Source organism: Misgurnus anguillicaudatus, chromosome 1 (genome assembly GCF_027580225.2).
Source record: "Misgurnus anguillicaudatus chromosome 1, ASM2758022v2, whole genome shotgun sequence".
NCBI lineage: Eukaryota > Metazoa > Chordata > Actinopteri > Cypriniformes > Cobitidae > Misgurnus > Misgurnus anguillicaudatus.
This window is the reverse complement of record NC_073337.2, coordinates 9,041,593-9,061,870: the sequence shown is the minus strand read 5'-3', so window position 1 is coordinate 9,061,870 and position 20,278 is coordinate 9,041,593. Positions and strand designations below refer to the sequence as shown.

At 38.3% G+C, this 20,278-nt stretch overlaps 1 protein-coding gene across 3 annotated transcripts in view; it reads right to left on the bottom strand.

Moving 5' to 3' along the window:
* Positions 1-15,994, bottom strand: part of nap1l1 (nucleosome assembly protein 1-like 1) — a 36,387-nt gene extending 20,393 nt beyond the window's left edge. Inside the window, exons 1-3 of one of the 3 annotated variants that reach the window (XM_055191264.2) lie at positions 15,870-15,994; positions 10,161-10,198; positions 2,916-3,001 (exon numbers count right to left, since the gene is read on the bottom strand). In XM_055191264.2, coding sequence (XP_055047239.1) covers positions 2,916-3,001; positions 10,161-10,177 — 103 coding nt within the window. In that variant the 5' untranslated portion in view covers positions 10,178-10,198; positions 15,870-15,994. The remainder of the gene's footprint in view (positions 1-2,915; positions 3,002-10,160; positions 10,199-15,869) is intronic. The other 2 variants (XM_055191261.2, XM_055191263.2) reach the window with 2 other exon arrangements.
* Between the last annotated feature and the right edge of the window lie 4,284 nt (positions 15,995-20,278).

Sequence of the window (20,278 nt, the reverse complement as noted above, 5' to 3'; positions counted from 1 at the left end):
CCATTTACAAACAATGATCAAAAAAGGGGTTGGCCTTGGTACTTGTGCACATCCATAAAATGAGAGTTGTAGAGTACTCAAAGGGACATTGACGATCAATCATTGACGAATGATGGAAAAAACCCAGGTAAATAAAATGCATCAAAATCTTGGGAAAACGATCTGCTGTCAAATGTCACTGACTGATGAAGCCACACCCACTCACGGGAAAGCGGTTCTCTTAACTTTCAAATACAGCTACAACCTGAATGGATGCTTGCGTTGTTGGGAGCAGGGCCATGCGCAGTGGCTTAAGTGCATCATAGAGCCACCATTTTAAGGCCACTTAAACAATCCTGAACTCATAAATGGTGAAAAACTGTTTATCAATCTTACTCTGCAATTTGGTACTACATAGCTTACAGTCTTCAGGGTGTGTTTCAGCAATACATTAACATTGATTATGAGTTTTAAACATGGTTCATCCAATAATTTTTGTGATGTATATGGTTTTAAGCATTGTGATTTTCAACATGTGAAGTAGCGTTTTACATTATTACAACATTTATTATGAAAAATTATCTTTTGCTTTCTGTAGATCAACTTCTAAATCCAAATATGGAAGCAGATTTTACTTGTATAGTATTTTATTGGAATAACCAAAAAGAAAAGATGTAGGGCTGGGTGGTATAACGATATATTCATTACCGCAAAATAAAGTTTCTATTCGTGCATACTGCGGAATGTAAATAAGTGGGCATGGCCAACTCTGCACTCCCGTATGTTAGACTGAGTGTGACGAAGAAACATGTAAAATAATCCATTCATAACAAATTAAAGCGTAAATTCAATCATTTCATAAGTGCCAGTGAATCCACCGCATACTCTCTCACTTGCTCTCTTTTTGTGCTCATGCAGCAGCAGGTCTCTTGGGTGAGGTATCTCGATGTGTACGCGAGGAGCTGCGTCACCAAATAAAGAAAGTACTTCTTGCACATAATGCCAATAGTTGTAAAGTTTTCAGAGCTTTAAGCAGACTAAGACAAAACTTGTGTTTAAATCAGTGACACATGCGCTGCTGGAGTGAAGTAGTTTGATGCGCCATTTGCTTATAGTACAAACTTCTTTGATCAGAAAGATGAGAAAGAAATGCAACGTTTAAGGTCTAATAGAAAGTAAAGAGCATCAAGACCTTAAAACAGACTCATGGTCATCACCTCATTGCATTATTTATCGAGCCATTGAATATACATAAAATGAATGGCAAAGTCTCCTTCAGGTATCAACTGAGAATGCACTATTTAAAATTGTGAGTAAGGAATGTATGACTGTAATCATTTATTCTGAATAATTTCTGATGATGGTTATAATGATGTTTACAATGTTTTACTGCTGTTAGATTATTATTGTATGCTATTTATTTATTTTGTGGACCCCAGGAAGACTAGCTTCTCACTTTGGTGACAGCTAATGGGGATCCTTTAAACAATAAAGAAACCTCATAGCACTGGTCACATTTATAATCGTCATATCTAGAGATCCATCTCTTATAATACAGGTATTAAGGTTTGTGCATAAATTATTTCACTCATTTCATTTGACATATTGCCTATTTTTAATGTACTGTATACATAATTACAAAACACAATGCAAACCATAGCTTTAATATTTTATAAAATTAATAATGGATTTAAAAACAAGATTTTGTCCATCAAGACTAAATCTGTTGATATCTTCTGGGAATTTTCACTCTAATACTAACTTTAACTTGCACATATTTTAAAACTGTTGTAAGCATTCAGTTAGCTATAGTGAGTGGAAAATGTCTGCAATTTTTTATATTCCAAAAACAACAAACTGAAAAACAAATACTGTGAAATATACAGTTACTGTAAAATAAAATTACTCATTACACGTTCACTTGAATGTGCAAAACTAAGGGGAAGGGGTAAGACTGAGAAATGGGATTGGGCCTAAGACCTTGTTTATACTGTCGGTCCAAATCTGATTTTGGTGCATATCTGATTTGACAGACTCATTGTCCACATTGGGTATCACAGTTGTTCAGATCCGATCTGTGCATCCTGTTTTCCGGACTATCGGCGGTTTCCATGGAAATGGCGTTGTGGTAGCACAACAGTAGTGTTTACGTGACGCAACCGAAAAGCTACACAAATGCGATCTGACTGAAATGGATTTCCGGAAATGCAATTCAAAGAGGATTTCAAACCACCTCTGGATGTAGCCTGAAAAGGATTAGGAAAAAAACTGATTTCATGTGGTTTTTGGCAGCTTACACACTCCAAATATGAATGAATTCCAATCAGATATGCGCCAACATCGAATTTGGACTGACAGTGTAAACAAGGTCAAAGAGTTTGAAAATAAGTGCACCTTTTGCATTAAGGGTCAAAGCTTAAAATGCTCTTTAACCCAAAAAATAAAACAGGCGAGTTGTGCTACTAAAGCAATCAGAGCAAGGCACATTTAGTCAAGCCAGTAATGCCTGTATTCAATATTAAACACATTTTCACCAGCACTAACATTTACTGATGGCTCTCTGGCTCGGTCCGGCTGCGCAAAAGTAAGGTCAAAGAGGTCACTGACTGATATCGCGTTACCCAACACAAGAATGTGCCAGAACAAACATGCACACACAACTCTTTCTAATGAATGTGATCCAGTGTCAGTGTGTGTCAGCCATAAGAGCCCACGACAGACAGCATTTCAATTTCCCCTACATCGAATTTACAGAAGTTAAACCTGATCACAATCGACATAGAAGAGGTCTATTTAAATGAATGGGTGGCAAAAAGACACACTGGTGACCAACAGCTTTAGCAACTAAAAGACCCTTTTCCCTTTAACCTGCGTTTTAATTATTGGTCAATACCAGTAAGAATGGATGGGGCGTGTAAGGAATTCATTGATGATACCTTTACTGTTGTCCTCAGCAGTGTCCTCCTCCTCCACTTCTTCAACATCCTCCATATCAGCCGGGTCCATTTCAGTCTGCTCTTTACTGCAAACACACAACAGAGAAAGTCCTTTTGAATTGTAATTTTATAGAAAGCAGCTTTAACAGAGCATTTCAAGTTAAACTGGTGCTGCCATTCAAGCAGGCATTGAGAGGAACCATTAGGAACCTGCACATGATCTAAACCCATCTAATTGTCATCACATCATAGGAAACATAATTTTGATGGCAATGTAACAGCGCTAAGGAAACAGGAAGCGCCTGTGGTAAGCAACAGGTGTATGGACGACCCAACAGCTTGATTCAGAGAGGTGCTGAGTGACTGAAACCTGGCATGAAGAGTTGCAAACACATGTTTGGAAAGGCAGAAATGTTTAGGATGCCACACCGAGCATGACACCGAACAGAGGGAGTGTGTTACTGGCTACAGATCAGACATGAGACCTCACGGAGAGAAAAGGGGGTCAAACACATCAGGTTTTTAAAGGGATGATATAAAAGCCAACCGAGAGGTGGTTGTGCACTGTTTATTGCACAGACAAAAGATATGATGAACAGTCTCCAGTGTACAAAGATGTCAACAATATAAACTGCCTAACTGGGAAATAATATCTGATCAAAAGACACAGACAACAAAACCAACTAGATAGAAAAGTTTGTTGACAAACTTTATGTTGGCTTGACAAAGCCTGGCCTGAACGTTTAAAACGGTTTGACAGAAGTTTAGTTTAGTAGGCTATCTGGCTGTTAGTATATTTAAGTATGAAGCTAGCCTGATTTAGCATGAAGCTAGCATGATTAGCCTGAAGCTAGCAGGAAGCTAACATGATTAGCATGAAGCTAGCATCAAGTTAGCATGATTAGCATGAAGCTAGCATGATGCTAACATGAATTAGCATGAAGCTAGCATGATGCTAACATGAATTAGCATGAAGCTAGCATAATGTTAGCATAATTTAGCATGAAGCTAGCATGATGCTAACATGAATTAGCATGAAGCTAGCATGATGCTAACATGAATTAGCATGAAACTAGCATGATGCTAACATGAGTTAGCATTAAGCTAGCATGATGTTAACATGAATTAGCATGAAGCTAACATGATGCTAACATGAATTAGAATGAAGTTAGCATGACGCTAGCATGATGCTAACATGAATTAGCATGAAGCTAGCATGATGCTAACATGAATTAGCATGAAACTAGCATGATGCTAACATGAATTAGCATGAAGCTAGCATGATGGTAACATGAATTAGCATGAAGTTAGCATGATGCTAACATGAATTAGCATGAAGTTAGCATGAAGTTAGCATGAAGCTAACATGAATAAGCATGAAGCTAACATGATGCTAACATAAATTAGCATGAAGCTAGCATGATGCTAACACGAATTAACATGATGCTAACATGAATTAGCATGAAGCTAGCATGATGCTAGCATGAAGCTAGCATGATGCTAACACGAATTAACATGATGCTAACATGAATTAGCATGAAGCTAGCATGATGCTAACATGAATTAGCATGAAGCTAGCATGATGCTAACATGAATTAGCATGAAGCTAGCATGATGCTAACATGAATTAGCATGAAGCTAGCATGATGCTAACATGAATTAGCATGAAGCTAGCATGATGCTAACATGAATTAGCATGAAGCTAGCATGATGCTAACATGAATTAGCATGAAACTAGCATGATGCTAACATGAGTTAGCATTAAGCTAGCATGATGCTAACATGAATTAGCATGAAGCTAACATGATGCTAACATGAATTAGAATGAAGTTAGCATGACGCTAGCATGATGCTAACATGAATTAGCATGAAGCTAGCATGATGCAAACATGAATTAGCATGAAACTAGCATGATGCTAACATGAATTAGCATGAAGCTAGCATGATGGTAACATGAATTAGCATGAAGTTAGCATGATGCTAACATGAATTAGCATGAAGTTAGCATGAAGCTAGCATGATGCTAACACGAATAAGCATGAAGCTAGCATGATGCTAACATGAATTAGCATGAAGCTAGCATGATGCTAACATGAATTAACATGATGCTAACATGAATTAGCATGAAGCTAGCATGATGCTAACATGAATTAGCATGAAGCTAGCATGATGCTAACATGAATTAGCATGAAGCTAGCATGATGCTAACATGAATTAGCATGAAGCTAGCATGATGCTAACATGAATTAGCATGAAGCTAGCATGATGCTAACATGAATTAGCATGAAGCTAGCATGATGCTAACATGAATTAGCATGAAGCTAGCATGATGCTAACATGAATAAGCATGAAGTTAGCAAGATTTATTATGAAATTAGCATAAAGCTAGCATGAAACTAGCACGAAGCTAGTATGACTTAGCATGAAGCTAGCATGAAGCTAACATGACCAAAAGACCCAACCCCCATGTCTCTATGATGTTCGGATCCAGAGATATAACTGTTTGAATTTTATGTTGCTAGGGTGCTCAAAAGTGGTTGCTAGGGGCGTGGCTTAATACCTATGTAAGGATCCTGAGAGACTGATTGGATGTCTGGTTAAAATGAGCCCACCCCCATGTCTCTGTGACACTGTGCTGCAAAGATATCCATCTGGGCATTTTATAATGGCAGTCTATGGGAGATGTTGCTAGGGTGCACACAAATGGTTGCTAGGGGCGTGGCTTAATAGCTATGGGACGATCCAGAGAGACTGATTGGATGCCTGAGTAAAATGAGCCCACCCACATATCTCTACGACACTCTAAAGTAAAGATATTCCATCTGGGACGCTTTTATTCCCTTATATGGGCATGTTTCCTGCCCCATTATAAGTCAAAGGGGAAATTTGGGTGCCTCTTACACCCCAGGGGTGAAACTTACACCCCAATGTGATGTATGTTCTTACAGAGCCTGCCAGCCTCTTCAACTGTGATAACCCACAAGTTTCTACAAATTTCTCGCTTGCAGCTATGAACCGTCAAAGTTTGTCGCAATGTTAAGTCAATGGAAAATTTGGGGTGTTTGAGCGCCCCGTTTAGGAATTCGGTAGGTCCCATCAGTTAGAAAAGTCATAGCACCAATCTACGTACCAGTCTTAAAAGTTTTGTAAAGTTTTGTGGGTGTAGCTTGAAAGCTCTAGGAGGAGTTACTGTGAGAAAAAGTGTGGACCAGAAGAATAATAATAATAATAACTAGATAGAAAAGTTTGAAGACAAACTTTATGTTGGCTTGACAAAACCTGGCCTGAACGTTTAAAAAAGTTTTGGAGAAACTTAAAACAAGTTTAGTTTAGTAGTCTAACTTTCCGTAAACATGATTTAACATAAACTTAGCATGTTAACATGATTTAGCACTAAGTTAGCATGATGTTAACATGAATAAGCATGAGTAAACATGATGCTAAGATGAATTAGCATGAAGCTAGCATGATGCTAACATGAATTAGCATGAAGCTAGCATGATGCTAACATGAATTAGCATGAAGCTAGCGTGATGCTAACATGAATTAGCATGAAGCTAGCGTGATGCTAACATGAATTAGCATGAAGCTAGCGTGATGCTAACATGAAGCTAGCAAGATGCTAACATGAATTAGCATGATGCTAACATGAATTAGCATGAAGCTAGCATGATGCTAACATGAATTAACATGATGCTAACATGAATTAGCATGATGCTAACATGAATTAGCATGAAGCTAGCATGATGCTAACATGAATTAGCATGAAGCTAGCATGATGCTAACATGAATTACCATGAAGCTAGCATGATGCTAACATGAATTAGCATGAAGCTAGCATGATGCTAACATGAATTAGCATGAAGCTAGCATGATGCTAACATGAATTAGCATGAAGCTAGCATGATGCTAACATGAATTAGCATGAAGCTAGCATGATGCTAGCATGATGCTAACATGAATTAGCATGAAGCTAGCATGATGCTAACATGAATTAGCATGAAGCTAGCATGATGCTAACATGAATTAGCATGAAGCTAGCATGATGCTAACATGAATTAGCACGAAGTTAGCATGATGCTAACATGAATTAGCACGAAGCTAGCATGATGCTAACATGAATTAGCACGAAGCTAGCATGATGCTAACATGATTTAGCATGAAGTTAGCAAGATTTATTATGAAATTAGCATAAAGCTAGCAAGAAACTAGCATGAAGCTAGTATGACTTAGCATGAAGCTAGCATAAGGCTAACATGACCAAAAGACCCAACGACCATGTCTCTATGATTTTCGGATCCAGAGATATAACGCTTTGTTTATTATGTTGCTAGGGTGCTCATATTTGGTTGCTAGGGGCGTGGCTTAATACCTCAATAAGAATCCTCAGAGACTGATTGGATGCCTGAGTAAAATGAGCCCACCCCCATATCTCTATGACACTCTAAAGTGAAGATATTCAATCTGGGACGCTTTTATTCCCTTATATGGGCATGTTTCCTGCCCCATTATAAGTCAATGGGTAAATTTGGGTGCCTCTTACACCCCAGGGGTGAAACTTACACCCCAATGTGATGTATGTTCTTACAGAGCCTGCCAGCCTCTTCCACTGTGATAACCCTCAAGTTTCTACAAATTTCTCGCTTGCAGCTATGACCCGTCAAAGTTTGTTGCAATGTTAAGTCAATGGAAAATTTGGGGTCTTTGAGCACCCCCTTTAGGAATTCGGTAGGTCCCATCAGTTAGAAAAGTCATAGCAACAATCTACGTACCAGTCTTAAAAGTTTTGTAAAGTTTTGTGGGTGTAGCTTGAAAGCTCTAGGAGGAGTTACTGTGAGAAAAAGTTTGTACCAGAAGAATAATAATAACTAGATAGGTACATTTCCTGAAGAAAATGTGAAGTGGTGCTTGCCGTGGCAAATTTCTGGGGACAGTATATGATTATACTTCCAGTTACGAGTAAAACGATCCAACCCCCGTGTCTCTACGATGTTCTGATGCGGAGATATAAGGCTTTGTTTACTCTGTTGCTAGGGTACAGTATTTGGTTGCTAGGGAAAAAATTGGCATCCCATAATGATTACACTCCGAGTCACGAGTCAAACGGTCCAACCTCCGTGTCTCTACGAGGTTCTGATGCTGAGATATAAGGCTTTGTTTACTCTGTTGCTAGGGTACTGTATTTGGTTGCTAGGGAAAAAATTGGCATGCCATAATGATTACACTCCGAGTCACGAGTCAAACGGTCCAACCCCTGTGTCTCTACAATGTTCTGATGCCGAGATATAAGGCTTTGTTTACTCTGTTGCTAGGGTACTGTATTTGGTTGCTAGGGAAAAAATTGGCATCCCATAATGATTACACGCCGAGTCATTAGTCATACGGTCCAACCCCCGTGTCTCTACGACGTTCTGATGCGGAGATATAAGGATTTGTTTACTCTGTTGTTAGGTTAATTTTTTTGTTTGCTTGGTAAAAAATTGGCATCCAATATTTATTACACTCCTAGTAATTAGTAATACGGTCAAACCCCCGTGTATCTACGACTTTCTGATGCGTATATATAAGGCTTTGTTTACTCTGTTGCTAGGGTACTGTATTTGGTTGCTAGGGAAAAAATTGGCATCCCATAATGATTACACTCTGAGTCATTAGTCATACGGCCCAACCCCTGTGTCTCTACGACGTTCTGAAACGGAGATATAAGGCTTTGTTTACTCTGTTGCTAGGGTACTGTATTTGGTTGCTAGGGAAAAAATTGGCATCCCATAATGATTACACTCTGAGTCACGAGTCAAACGGTCCAACCCCCGTGTCTCTACGATGTTCTGATGTGGAGATATAAGGCTTTGTTTACTCTGTTGCTAGGGTACTGTGTTTGGTTGCTAGGGAAAAAATTGGCATCCCATAATGATTACACTCTGAGTCACGAGTCAAACGGTCCAACCCCCGTGTCTCTACGATGTTCTGGTCCGGAGATATAAGCCTTTGTTTACTCTGTTGCTAGGGTACTGTATTTGGTTGCTAGGGAAAAAATTGGCATCCCATAATGATTACACTCCGAGTCACGAGTCAAACGGTCCAACCCCCGTGTCTCTACGATGTTCTGATGCGGAGATATAACTGTTTGAATTTTATGTTGCTAGGGTGCTCAAAAATGGTTGCTAGGGGCGTGGCTTAATATCTATGTAAGGATCATGAGAGACTGATTGGATGCCTGAGTAAAATGAGCCCACCCCCATGTCTCTATGACACTGTGGTGCAAAGATATCCATCTGGGCATTTTATAATCGCAGTCTATGGGAGATGTTGCTAGGGTGCCCAAAATTGTTGCTAGGGGCGTGGCTTAATAGCTCTGGGATGATCCTGAGGGACTGATTGGATGCCCGAGTGAAATGAGCCCAACCACTTATCTCTACGACACTGTAAAGCAAAGATATCCCATCTGGAACTGTTTTATTCCCTTATATGGGCATGTTTCCTGCCCCATTATAAGTCAATGGGAATTTTCGGATGCCTCTTACACCCCAGGGGTACAACTTACACCCCATTGTCATGTATGTTCTTACAGAGCCTACCACCCTCTTCAAATAATGTAACCCACATGTTTCTACAAAATCCTCGCTCATACCAATGACCCGTCAAAATTTTTGCAATGGTAAGTCTATGGGATTTTGCCCCATTGACTTTTCATTGGGCATTTTTGGGCACCTCTTACACCCCAGGGGTACAACTTACACCCCATTGTGATCCATGTTCTTACAGAGCCTACCACCCTCTTCAAATGTTGTAACCCACATGTTTCTACAAAATCCTCGAGCGGAGCTATGACTCGTCAAAGTTTGGCGCAATGTTAAGTCAATGGGATTTTTCGGGTGGTTTTTCGCCCCCCTTTCAGAAATCCTGCACCCGATCCCTTATAAAAGTCATAGCACACCTCTCCTCAATAATCCGGTCGATTTGAGCCCTCTTTCGTGGGACTACGTTAAACCGTGCGGGACGAGTTACGCGCCGAAAAAGTGTCCAGAAAAAGAAGAATAATTATAAATAATAAGTATGAGCAATAGTAATAGTGATGCTTTGCATAAATGCAAGCACCACTAATAATAAGCTTAGATCGAAGAACAGTATGTTGGCTTTGTCAAGCCAACATAATAATAATAAGCTTAGATCGAAGAACAGTATGTTGGCTTTGTCAAGCCAACATAACTAGATACACTCTTTAACAAAGACGGCAGTACTTACTTGTCAGGATCTGCCATGCTGTTTCACTGTGTTATTTCCTGGAAAGAAAGGACAGAAGAGAATGTTAATGTTTTCCATTATGAACAACATCCTAAACAGCCTCAAGCAAACACAATCGCTGATGTTAATTCACGCAAGTGATTCAAGTTTAACCATCCACATACAACATCAGGATCAATTACGTGGGACCAACAACCATCAAAGCATGCACATCTCCCTGCAATATGCCATTCAGCTACCCTGCTAGAAAATCCAATCCTTTGGGTTTATGACAAAAATTTGCTACAAACATCAAAGGTGCGAATCCACCATCTCCAGCTCCAAATCTCATTGGATCCATCTGTCAGATCAGTCCTTACAACTCGTAGACAAGACCGTTTCGAAGCCTCCACGCTGCAGTCTCAGACATCTACAGAGACTTACAGCACAGAGATTGACCAACTTCATTCAAGATGCGTTCGCTATAGACAGGATGTTCTTCTTTAGGTACTTCTTTAGATCAATAATTCAATGCCACCCTGGCAGCATCAATACTTGGCACATTTTAGGGCACATCTCCTCCTCTTCCTCCTGCTATCCATGTCAAGAGCCCATGGATGTGCTATTCAGGGTTCCCACACCTTAGTTCACTTCAAATTCAAGGACCTTTCAAGGACTTTCCAGGTCCAATACCCTCAAATTCAAGGACTAAATGTGGGGACACATTTCAAGTGAGAGCAAGGTTACAACATGTTACGTTTTAAGATACATTGTTACAGTTCCCTTTCGATGGAACTCGCGCTGTGTCACTGCGGTGACACTTTGGGGACACCTCCAGGGGTAAGTGCATCCGATGTGTATACCAAATTCAACCAATGGTGAGGCTTAACGACGAAGACAGTGTGAGCCAGGAAGTATATCGCTATCTGAAATATTGCCAAAGACGGCGTTACAGGGACGCAGGAAGTATGGCAAGGGAAACGCAGCGTCTCGTTCCTTTCTCAGGGAACAAAAGTTACATGCGTAACCAGAGACGTTTTAATTTGTCAAAGACAACTATGCAAAAAAGCATTTTGGTCTGAATCAACTAGGGATGCACCGATCCGATATTCTGGATCCGTATTGGGGCCGATCCGGCCTTTTTTGCTGGATCAGATATCGGACTAACAGGACCGATCCAGTTCAGATACTGCGCGTTACCCATGGTTGTTACTGACAAGCGATTAAAACGACAAAGTATTATAAAAGCACCATAAACGTTTTTATGCATTATAATCAAAGTCATCTTACACTCAATAGCTTCATGTGAAGGAACAAACGCACATTTAAAGATAATTAAGTTCACAGAAACACTAACTTACTTGCAAACTGAGTTAATCCACTGGTGAAGCGGACGGAAGAAACGCGTCATTTAACACACCACACACACACACAATAACTGTAGGCTTTATTAAAGATCTGATTTTATGTAGTAAGCTGTTGGATGGATGCAATTTAGTATGTGCTGAGCACATGATGCATCTAATCTCTTTGTGTTTTAACAGTTATGAACTTAACTTTCCTTTGCGAAGCGAGTATTCCCATGTGAGGATGCTTCTAGAGCATCAATGCTGCACCCAGGAAGCACAGTATTGTGCACTCAAAATGATTTAGGCGCATCAATTCTGCACCCGGAATGTGCATACATTTTGCGCAATTAAGGAAAACATAGTTAGCATACTTATTTGATCAAACGTGCCTATTTTATTTTCTCCTAATCTCTGCCATGGTTAATTATTACTAATGTTCTGTAACTTATAAACCGTTTTAAATTATTGGTTTTTACATTTAAAATTATACTAGATGTAGCAGAAAGCACTATAGACATTTAACTGGAGGCAGACACTACTTGAGCACTTTGAGTAAATTTTCCAAGCATCTGTGCTTCAAAGTGTTTGTCTTGAGGAAAACTTTACTAAAAAATGTTCACTACATTCTAAAGCATAGAATCATACTGTGTATTCCTTTTATATGGCATATTAAAATTGATTTAATACCTAATTACATAAAAATTTCACTTTCTTGAGTAAAAGTACAAAAGTTCTTTTTACTTAAGTAAAAAAAAACACTAGATGTTAAATGTACTTAAATATTAAATATAATATGAAATGTAGGGGAGTAAAAATTATGGTAATATGCTTTGGAATCTATGTTTTCCAAAGAAAAACACTAATAAAATACGTAACTTAAAATTTTACTTTTATGTATAAAGTAAAAATACTTTAGTGTCCGCCTCTGCATTTAACATTGTGTGTGCGTGCGTGCATGATTTAAATTGTTCAAGAAAAATATTATCGGATCGGCAGGTATCGGTATTGGCCGATACTCAGAATTCGGGAATCGGATCGAAGATGGAAAAAGTGGTATCGGTGCATCCCTAGAATCAACATTCGCATACAGAAGATTTAAGCATTTAAAACGAACAGTTAGCACGCATGCTTAAATAGTCTAGAATTTGTATGATATAGCAGCACGACCGACAAAGAAGCAGCAGCTTGGCAAGTTAACCCACAAACAAAGAAACAGCAACTTGTGTATGATTTGAGAAAACCGTCAATGATGGAACTAAATAAACAGTGACTATTGTTGCACATTGAGATAAATCACTCCTCAACTGGGCTCATCTTTGTTTTCACCGTCGCAAACGGAAATACCTATGATGCAGTTTTTAACCTGACGGGAGGGGTTCTGGTGGACCAATCACAGCGCTTGCGGTCTGCGTAGATTTGACGCGCTGTTAAAAATTTTGCGGGGTGCACGTCAGGCTACGAATAACCTACGGCGTAGGGCTTACACACGACTATAAGTCGGGCTTAAGAGTAGGGCTGAAACGATTCATCGAGTTACTCGATTAAAAAAATTCCTAGAGGCAAAAATTCTGCCTCGAAGCCTCGTTAAATTCCTATGACACGCACTACACGCGCCGAGATCTGATTCACACGGACCGTTGTTCAATGTTTAGGAAGCACATCATAGCACGTGGTACATTTTGAATTCAGTTGGCGCGATGGCGGAGCGAATATGTCCATAAACGGCAGAGAGAGAATGTCTAAAGTTTGGGATCATTACACTATCATTACATTCAGCATCTGAACCGAAAACATCCACTGCTGTTTCACCAAGCGTCGATGAAACAAGGTAACGTAGCTTCCGCTGATTTTAATCCCATACTGTATTTGTAGCGATGTCGTTTTGTGGTTTGACTAGATATGATGTTTAGCTTTGATGTTTTTAAGTAGAAAACGTATTCACGTTCAATTGCAGGAGAGTATAGCTTAAAAAATAACTCCTTCACACACACGCATGCACTTTACAGGTGTGTGTACCAAAAAACGGCACCACAGTGCAATCATATATGGGCAACTTGTAATCTGACATATTTTGTTCAATAATAATAAATCTTTGTCTTATTGTAGTTTAGCATAAGTTATTCTCTCTCACGCGAGTCAGACCGAACGCGCAATGCATCACATATGCTTAAACTTTTATGTAGCCACGCAACAATAATTTCAGCATGCATTCACTGTATACAGCGGGACGTGATGTTGTGATTTTTCGAACGGATTCTTAACCTAAAATGCACCGCAATGCAAGTGATGCAAACCAAATGCAGCGTTCTATTAAAAAGGAATGTATTTATTTCTGCCGTACCAAAATGCAATGAAGCAACTGAACGTCTGACTGGGGTGTCACTCTTCCTCGCGCACAGAACGCGTGCACACACACACAAACACAAGTGCACGTGCGCGCATACACACAGGTTGTTACCATAGCAAATAGGCTCACCCCAGAAATGATATATTATATGTTAGTAGCCTAATGGTAAATGCTGCAGGTGTAGAAATGTACATAAACCAGATATTTACGTTGATGTCAGGGCTAGATTACAGCATGAAACCTGTTGTGCATATTAATAAATTAAAGTGTTTAATTGTTGGCACTGGCACTTATAAACACTAAATGGGTAAAAATTGAAATAAATAGGCTTATTTTTTGGAGCCAAATACCTCTGTTTTTTTTAGAAATAAAATCCAAATGCTTGAACATTTTACAGCCACGTCATTTTCGTTATGCATTATTTGTTTTGGTTGTTTAAAAACACATACAAAATTTTTATCCGATTACTCGATTAATCGATCGATTTAGTGCTAGATTAATCGATTACAAAAAAAATCGATAGCTGCAGCCCTACTTAAGAGCTTTAACGTCACAGCACAGTCAAAATTGCTGGCACATCACCTCCAGTCTCTAAATTCAATGATGACAATTCTTTAGTGGTGAAAGCTGATGGTTATCTATAACCCAGAAAGCCAAAAGTTCTGTGCACTTATGTATCCCAAACAAATACTGTCCATCACTGTGAACAGAAAACAAAACAAAAGTTTAAAGGAACCTATAAGCAGCAGTATGTAAATTCACCCCACCCTATTTAAATTAGCATGAACCATGGGGACACCCCTTTAGGACAGTCAAAATAAAAACCCAGACAAAATAATGTTGATGATGAAACATTAATGAATACACAGCTTTGTTAATATGAGTGGCTCAGGCTCAACCTATACAGATTTAAAAAAAAAAAACTAAACATCACACAAATGTCATTGTTAGGCCACTTCCACAATTCCCCATCCATAAACTGGGTTAATGGTTTTGTGTGGGATCTGATCCACAGGACAGTGCAGTGATCAGTTCCCACCAGGCCCGGCCCTGCACTACCACGTGTTTCCTCCACAGATGCACAGGCTAATGCCGTTAGCTGGACAGTATCCGTATAGCACACACGAGACACTACCGATGTGATGAGACCACTCCAGTGCATCAGATCCAGTTGTTTTAATGAAAAAAATCAATGGTTTTAAACACTGGACACGTGCACAGTGATCAGACTGGCACAGACAACTCTGCTACCTATGCTAAACTAAACTGGCTAATGACAACACATTTCTGCATTGTAAAGCTCGTGCACGATGATGATCTGATAACTTGTATTTAAGACAGATTAAGATACTATTAAATAAGATTAAATACACAGATAAGCGTTCACTTTTGAATTTAGAAAAAAAAAAATATTAAAAGCATGCGCAGTTTAAATCAAGCAAATGAGCTAACATAGCGTACCAGCTTTCTTTTAAAAAAAAAAATATTACATTAGTCTAAACTGCTTTTAAACTACCAGACTGGGGTATAGGTAAAAGATTAAATAGTATGTTGTTTATACGTCAATACATATTTACACCGTCATAGCACGAGAGCTGTTCTCGTTAAAATAATCAAACTAGTTAAATCATCCGGGTTAATTTCAATTTCTATCCGACAACGTGATCAGACACCCACCGGAAAAAAAAAAACTTACCCGCCAGAGAATCACCATCCTCCCAATGTGAGACATACATACTGACAGAAATACCCCAACCACTCAAACCAGTTAACAAAAAACGACTAGTTTAGTTCATATGGGCGGTTAAATCATACAGTGCGTGATATTTTAAACAAGAACAGCCATTTTCATCTCCATCATGGTGGAATGAGCTTCAATGGCTGCTCACTGACTGACTGACAGACAGACTAACGGTTAGCTCGCGTGCTAAATGTCTGATACTGACGTCGAAAACCATCAACATTCCACTCATAAACATACAAGCGAATTTATAAAGCCGCAGAAAGCGGTTTATAAGCTCAAACCCGACTTACCGAGATACGATGCGTGTCTGTGCGTGAGGCGGCGGTGCTACTGCGCAGTGAACAGCGCGAGGCTCCCGCTCTGATGGCGCTAAAAGGGAAAGAGATCCCGCCGCGTGCGCTCATATACATCTGGCGTCATCACGTAACCCGGGACGCGCTTTGACAACTTCTACTACGTTGAAGGCCCGTCTCATGAATATTAATACATATCGGACGCACGTTGGTAAATTGGCGCTGGGCCATTTGACGAATCATATTGAAGCGTAAGCTTCGCTTTTGAATATTCATTAGGTAAAGCGTCTTTACGCTGCAGAAAGGTTACCAGGCAACGTCAGCACAAGCTGTTTAATATTCATAAGCAAGGCATTTGCCATAGTAGGATTCGTAAAAACTGCAACTGCAAGGGAGGGGCTGACGGAAATAGTTGAGGGTGAATAGTATACCATTGTTCCAGAATGGGCTGAGGTGGAGGTTCCCGTCAAACCATTACATATTAACAATTATATCAACCAGTTGTAAAATATTTTTGAGATGTGTCTGCATATCTATCTAACTATCTTTCTGTCTACTTGCGTGTTTGTCTGTCTGTCTGTATAAGTGTCTGTCTATCCATCATGTATCCACTGGAATAATAAATTAAAGGATTCACTCCCATAACTGTGTAAACTGTCATGCACTTTTATGGGTTTATATTTACTGGATTAACCCTGGGTCATTTTTAATCCCAGGCAAACATTTAACATCTAATCTCAGGCAAAAAATTATGTGTGATCGGCAATGATAACACTGTTTAATCCCTCTTTTGTTGGATAATATTTTGTTAGACATTTGTTAGATAAGTCGAGTACAAAAGCAATTAAGGTTGATTAAATGATTAAAGCTGTGCTTTGAGCTTTTTCGGAGTTCTTACAAAACCATTTTGATCTCACCTCGCTGGCCACATTGACCTCTGATTCTCATCTATTGTTGATTTTTGTGTTTAGTAAGTGTGTCATTTCTGTGATAATTACCTCATCAAAATTCCCAAAATTTGGGAAACTGCATGTGGTTAAACAAACAGTTCCCCCTTAAATGTTGGCCTTATAGACCTGACTATTAAAGGGATAGTTCACCCAAAAATAAAACTTCTGTCATAATTATCTGGGTCATTCTACGGAAATGTTAATTTTTCTGTCCCTAGCCTTTACAGAAATATTACACTTGAAAACCCTTTAGGGTTAATTTTTTTATATTTTAAAATGAAACAATATGTTATCTGAACAATTACACCTACTTGAGCCATCAGTGTAGCAATATCCACAGAAGTGCTCGTCCCCACAGTCATGTACAGAGGCAAAATGCTTTATTTTGAGATCAAAAACAGTGTTTTCTTCCATTAAAAATACAATAATGTGTCCATAACTATAGAATATATGACATTAAAAAACAAAATGCTAAATAAATATTATAAAATATATAATGAAAGTAGTGGTCCCCTGGAGTTGTGTCACTGGTGTTACCGTTTAACAAAAAAGCTCTTATTTTGTAATAAAAATCACACTGATGACATCACTTGACTTCCTTCTTTCAATTTCCTGGAGATCTATGAAGAGGTGAGTCCACTGTCTCTTTTCAGTTATCAGAAATCTTCTCATTTATCTCATGATTTCATATGAAGCTTTTAGTTTAAGTCACTGGTATGACCTCCTTTATTGTTTGGGAATTGTAAAAAACTATACAAACGGATTAAATGTAGTATACAATCATTGACAACATGTTGTTTGATACTTTGCAGCAGCCATTTTGTAAAAAGCAGGTTTCATAAAAATTGTCACTGGTGTTACCATAGACATGTATAAAGGCTAGATGTCTCGCCGCGCCGCTGGCCGCATGTGGCGGCCATCTTACCACAGGGTGCTCACTCACTCGTAGCATTGTGTTTAATGGTGCAGGTACTTTTAAATGACCATAACTTTTCAATTTTCTACCGATTTTCAAACGGTTTGTTATAAACGTCAGAGATGTACCTATGACACTGCATACTTAATTAATAATTTTCATGAATCATGTTAAAGCATCCAGAATTATAGCCACGTTAATAATGTTTGTAAGAAACCAAACCGTTTGAAAATCGGTAGAACATTGAGCAAGTTATGGGCATTTAAAAGTACCTGCACCATTAAACACAATGCTACGAGTGAGCGAGCTGTCTGAGGTAAGATGGCCGCCAGGTGATGATGTTAACACATCTAGCCTTTATACATATCTATAGGTGTTAATGTCACTGGTGTTACCTTCCTTATGGGTAACACCAGTAAGATTAGTAACACCAGTGACTGGTGATTTGTTGTGTCACTGGTGTAACTGTTTTTTTTTCTTTCACATTAAATAAAATCTTTCACATGTGAAATGATGATAATTTTAAATTCATTGAATTCTGCTACACATAAGAATTAAGCTTTAAAGCTGAACATTTTTTAAAATAATATTTCATAAACACCTTAATATTTGCTAAAGAAAAATGGTGCATGCAGTCTTTAAGTACATGGGTGATTCTCACGAAAACTTGGTTTTAAAAATGTCAAGCATGAAAATGTAAAAATTGCTTACATTTACTTTTTTTCCCACCAGACATTGAAATACAAAGTCTGGAGTAAATTGGAACATTAATTTAAAAACTTTTACTTATCATTTAACACTTTTTGTAACATAATTAAAAAAAAATTGTCCTAAAAAATCTCATTACCGCAACAGTCAAAAAACATCAACACTGACATATTTTCAAAATGACATGACAAACCTGAAAGAACATAATTTGGAGATTCTGCACATGCATTTAAAATCAAAGTATTATGCTTCTATTAATTAAATTAACATTTAATAAGCATCTGTTGCGGTAATGATAATCAAAAAGTCGTGTAAGCATTCTGACAAGTCAATATTTCAAATTAACTGTAAAAAAATGATCTTACCTGGTAGCCATCTTGAAGTAACTGGTCCATGTGCTTGGTCACTCAAAATCAAACTTTATTAAAATTCTGTATGTGTGCTTAAACTGTTCTCAAAAAGTGTTGCGGAGGATGAGAACATCAGGCATGGACACATAATTTTCCTAATTTTTCTTCATCATTATTTTACATGAATATTCAGTAAAAAATTTTCTGTCATCTAAAGTAGTCTAGCAAAACATCCATTTTTTTTTTTTTTTTTTTTTTAATATTTTTGTGTTAATTTGATTAAATTACAACATAACGCATGTTCAAACACAGCCGGACACATTGCGGTAATGAGAATTTCAGCAGAAAATGAGATAAAATTTACAATTATAAATTCTTATGTTGAAATCACACATTGTGCAAGGTAGAACACAGTATTGTGTTAATTCTGATGCTTTTTAATGTTACTATATTACACATTTTAAAGCTAAAATCATTAGTGCCATGGTGTTTCAATGGTTTCGTGAGAATCACCCACATGCACACAAAAAATAAAAAATCATTAAGCTGTCATTTATGTGTACTCATAAAGTCAAAGAGTAATCTAATAATGTGGTCTAAGTTTAAATGTTAGAAAAAGAAATCAGTTTTAAGACATCTTGCCATTTACCAAAAGTGGACGTTTTTGTAGAATGACCATCATCATGTTGTTGTAAACCTGTATTAATTAGGTTTTTTTTCTGATAAACAAAAAATAAGATATTTTATAAACTCATACAGGTTTAGAACAACATGAGGATGAGAAAATGATGACAGAAGTTTTATTTTTGGTGGAACTATCCCTTTATTCTGCAATTTTACATAATAAAAACTACATCATTCAGCTTTAATAATTATAAAGGGCAAATAAACTCAGTAAAAATAAATAATCATGTCACAACATTAAAAGAAAGGAAGTCAGACAGGAAGATGATGTTAGAGATTAACAGCTGTATCTAATTTATAATCTTTTGGTTACCTTTTATCAACATTTGTTCTTAGTTGCTTTAATCTGTTCATGATATGCAAATGAGGCTAGAATCTTAGAGGCTGTTTACACTTGGCATTAACATGTGTTTTCATCGATCGGATCACAAGTGGACGACGTTAATGCCAGGTGTAAACGGTGTTCAAAACGTTTTGAGCTCGTCCACTTTCGACCACTTTCAACCACATCCAGAGGTGGTCGAAACCACTTTCGATCGGATCGCTTTGGAGCTGCGGAACGCGCATGTGGTTGAATGCGTTCGAACAGCCACACGCGACCGCCTTCTCTCCGCCCATTTATCTAATCTGAGGTATTAAACACAAGTTTTACGTCTATTTTTTACTTCTGTCGTGAATATTCGGTGAACAGCGCTATTTTTAGCCTTTCATTGATAAAACTAAGCGGCGGATCTCCGTAGTTTCGTTTTGAAAGCGTGTGAAAGTTGCGCGATCCTATTTCATCAATTGCGCTGAAAA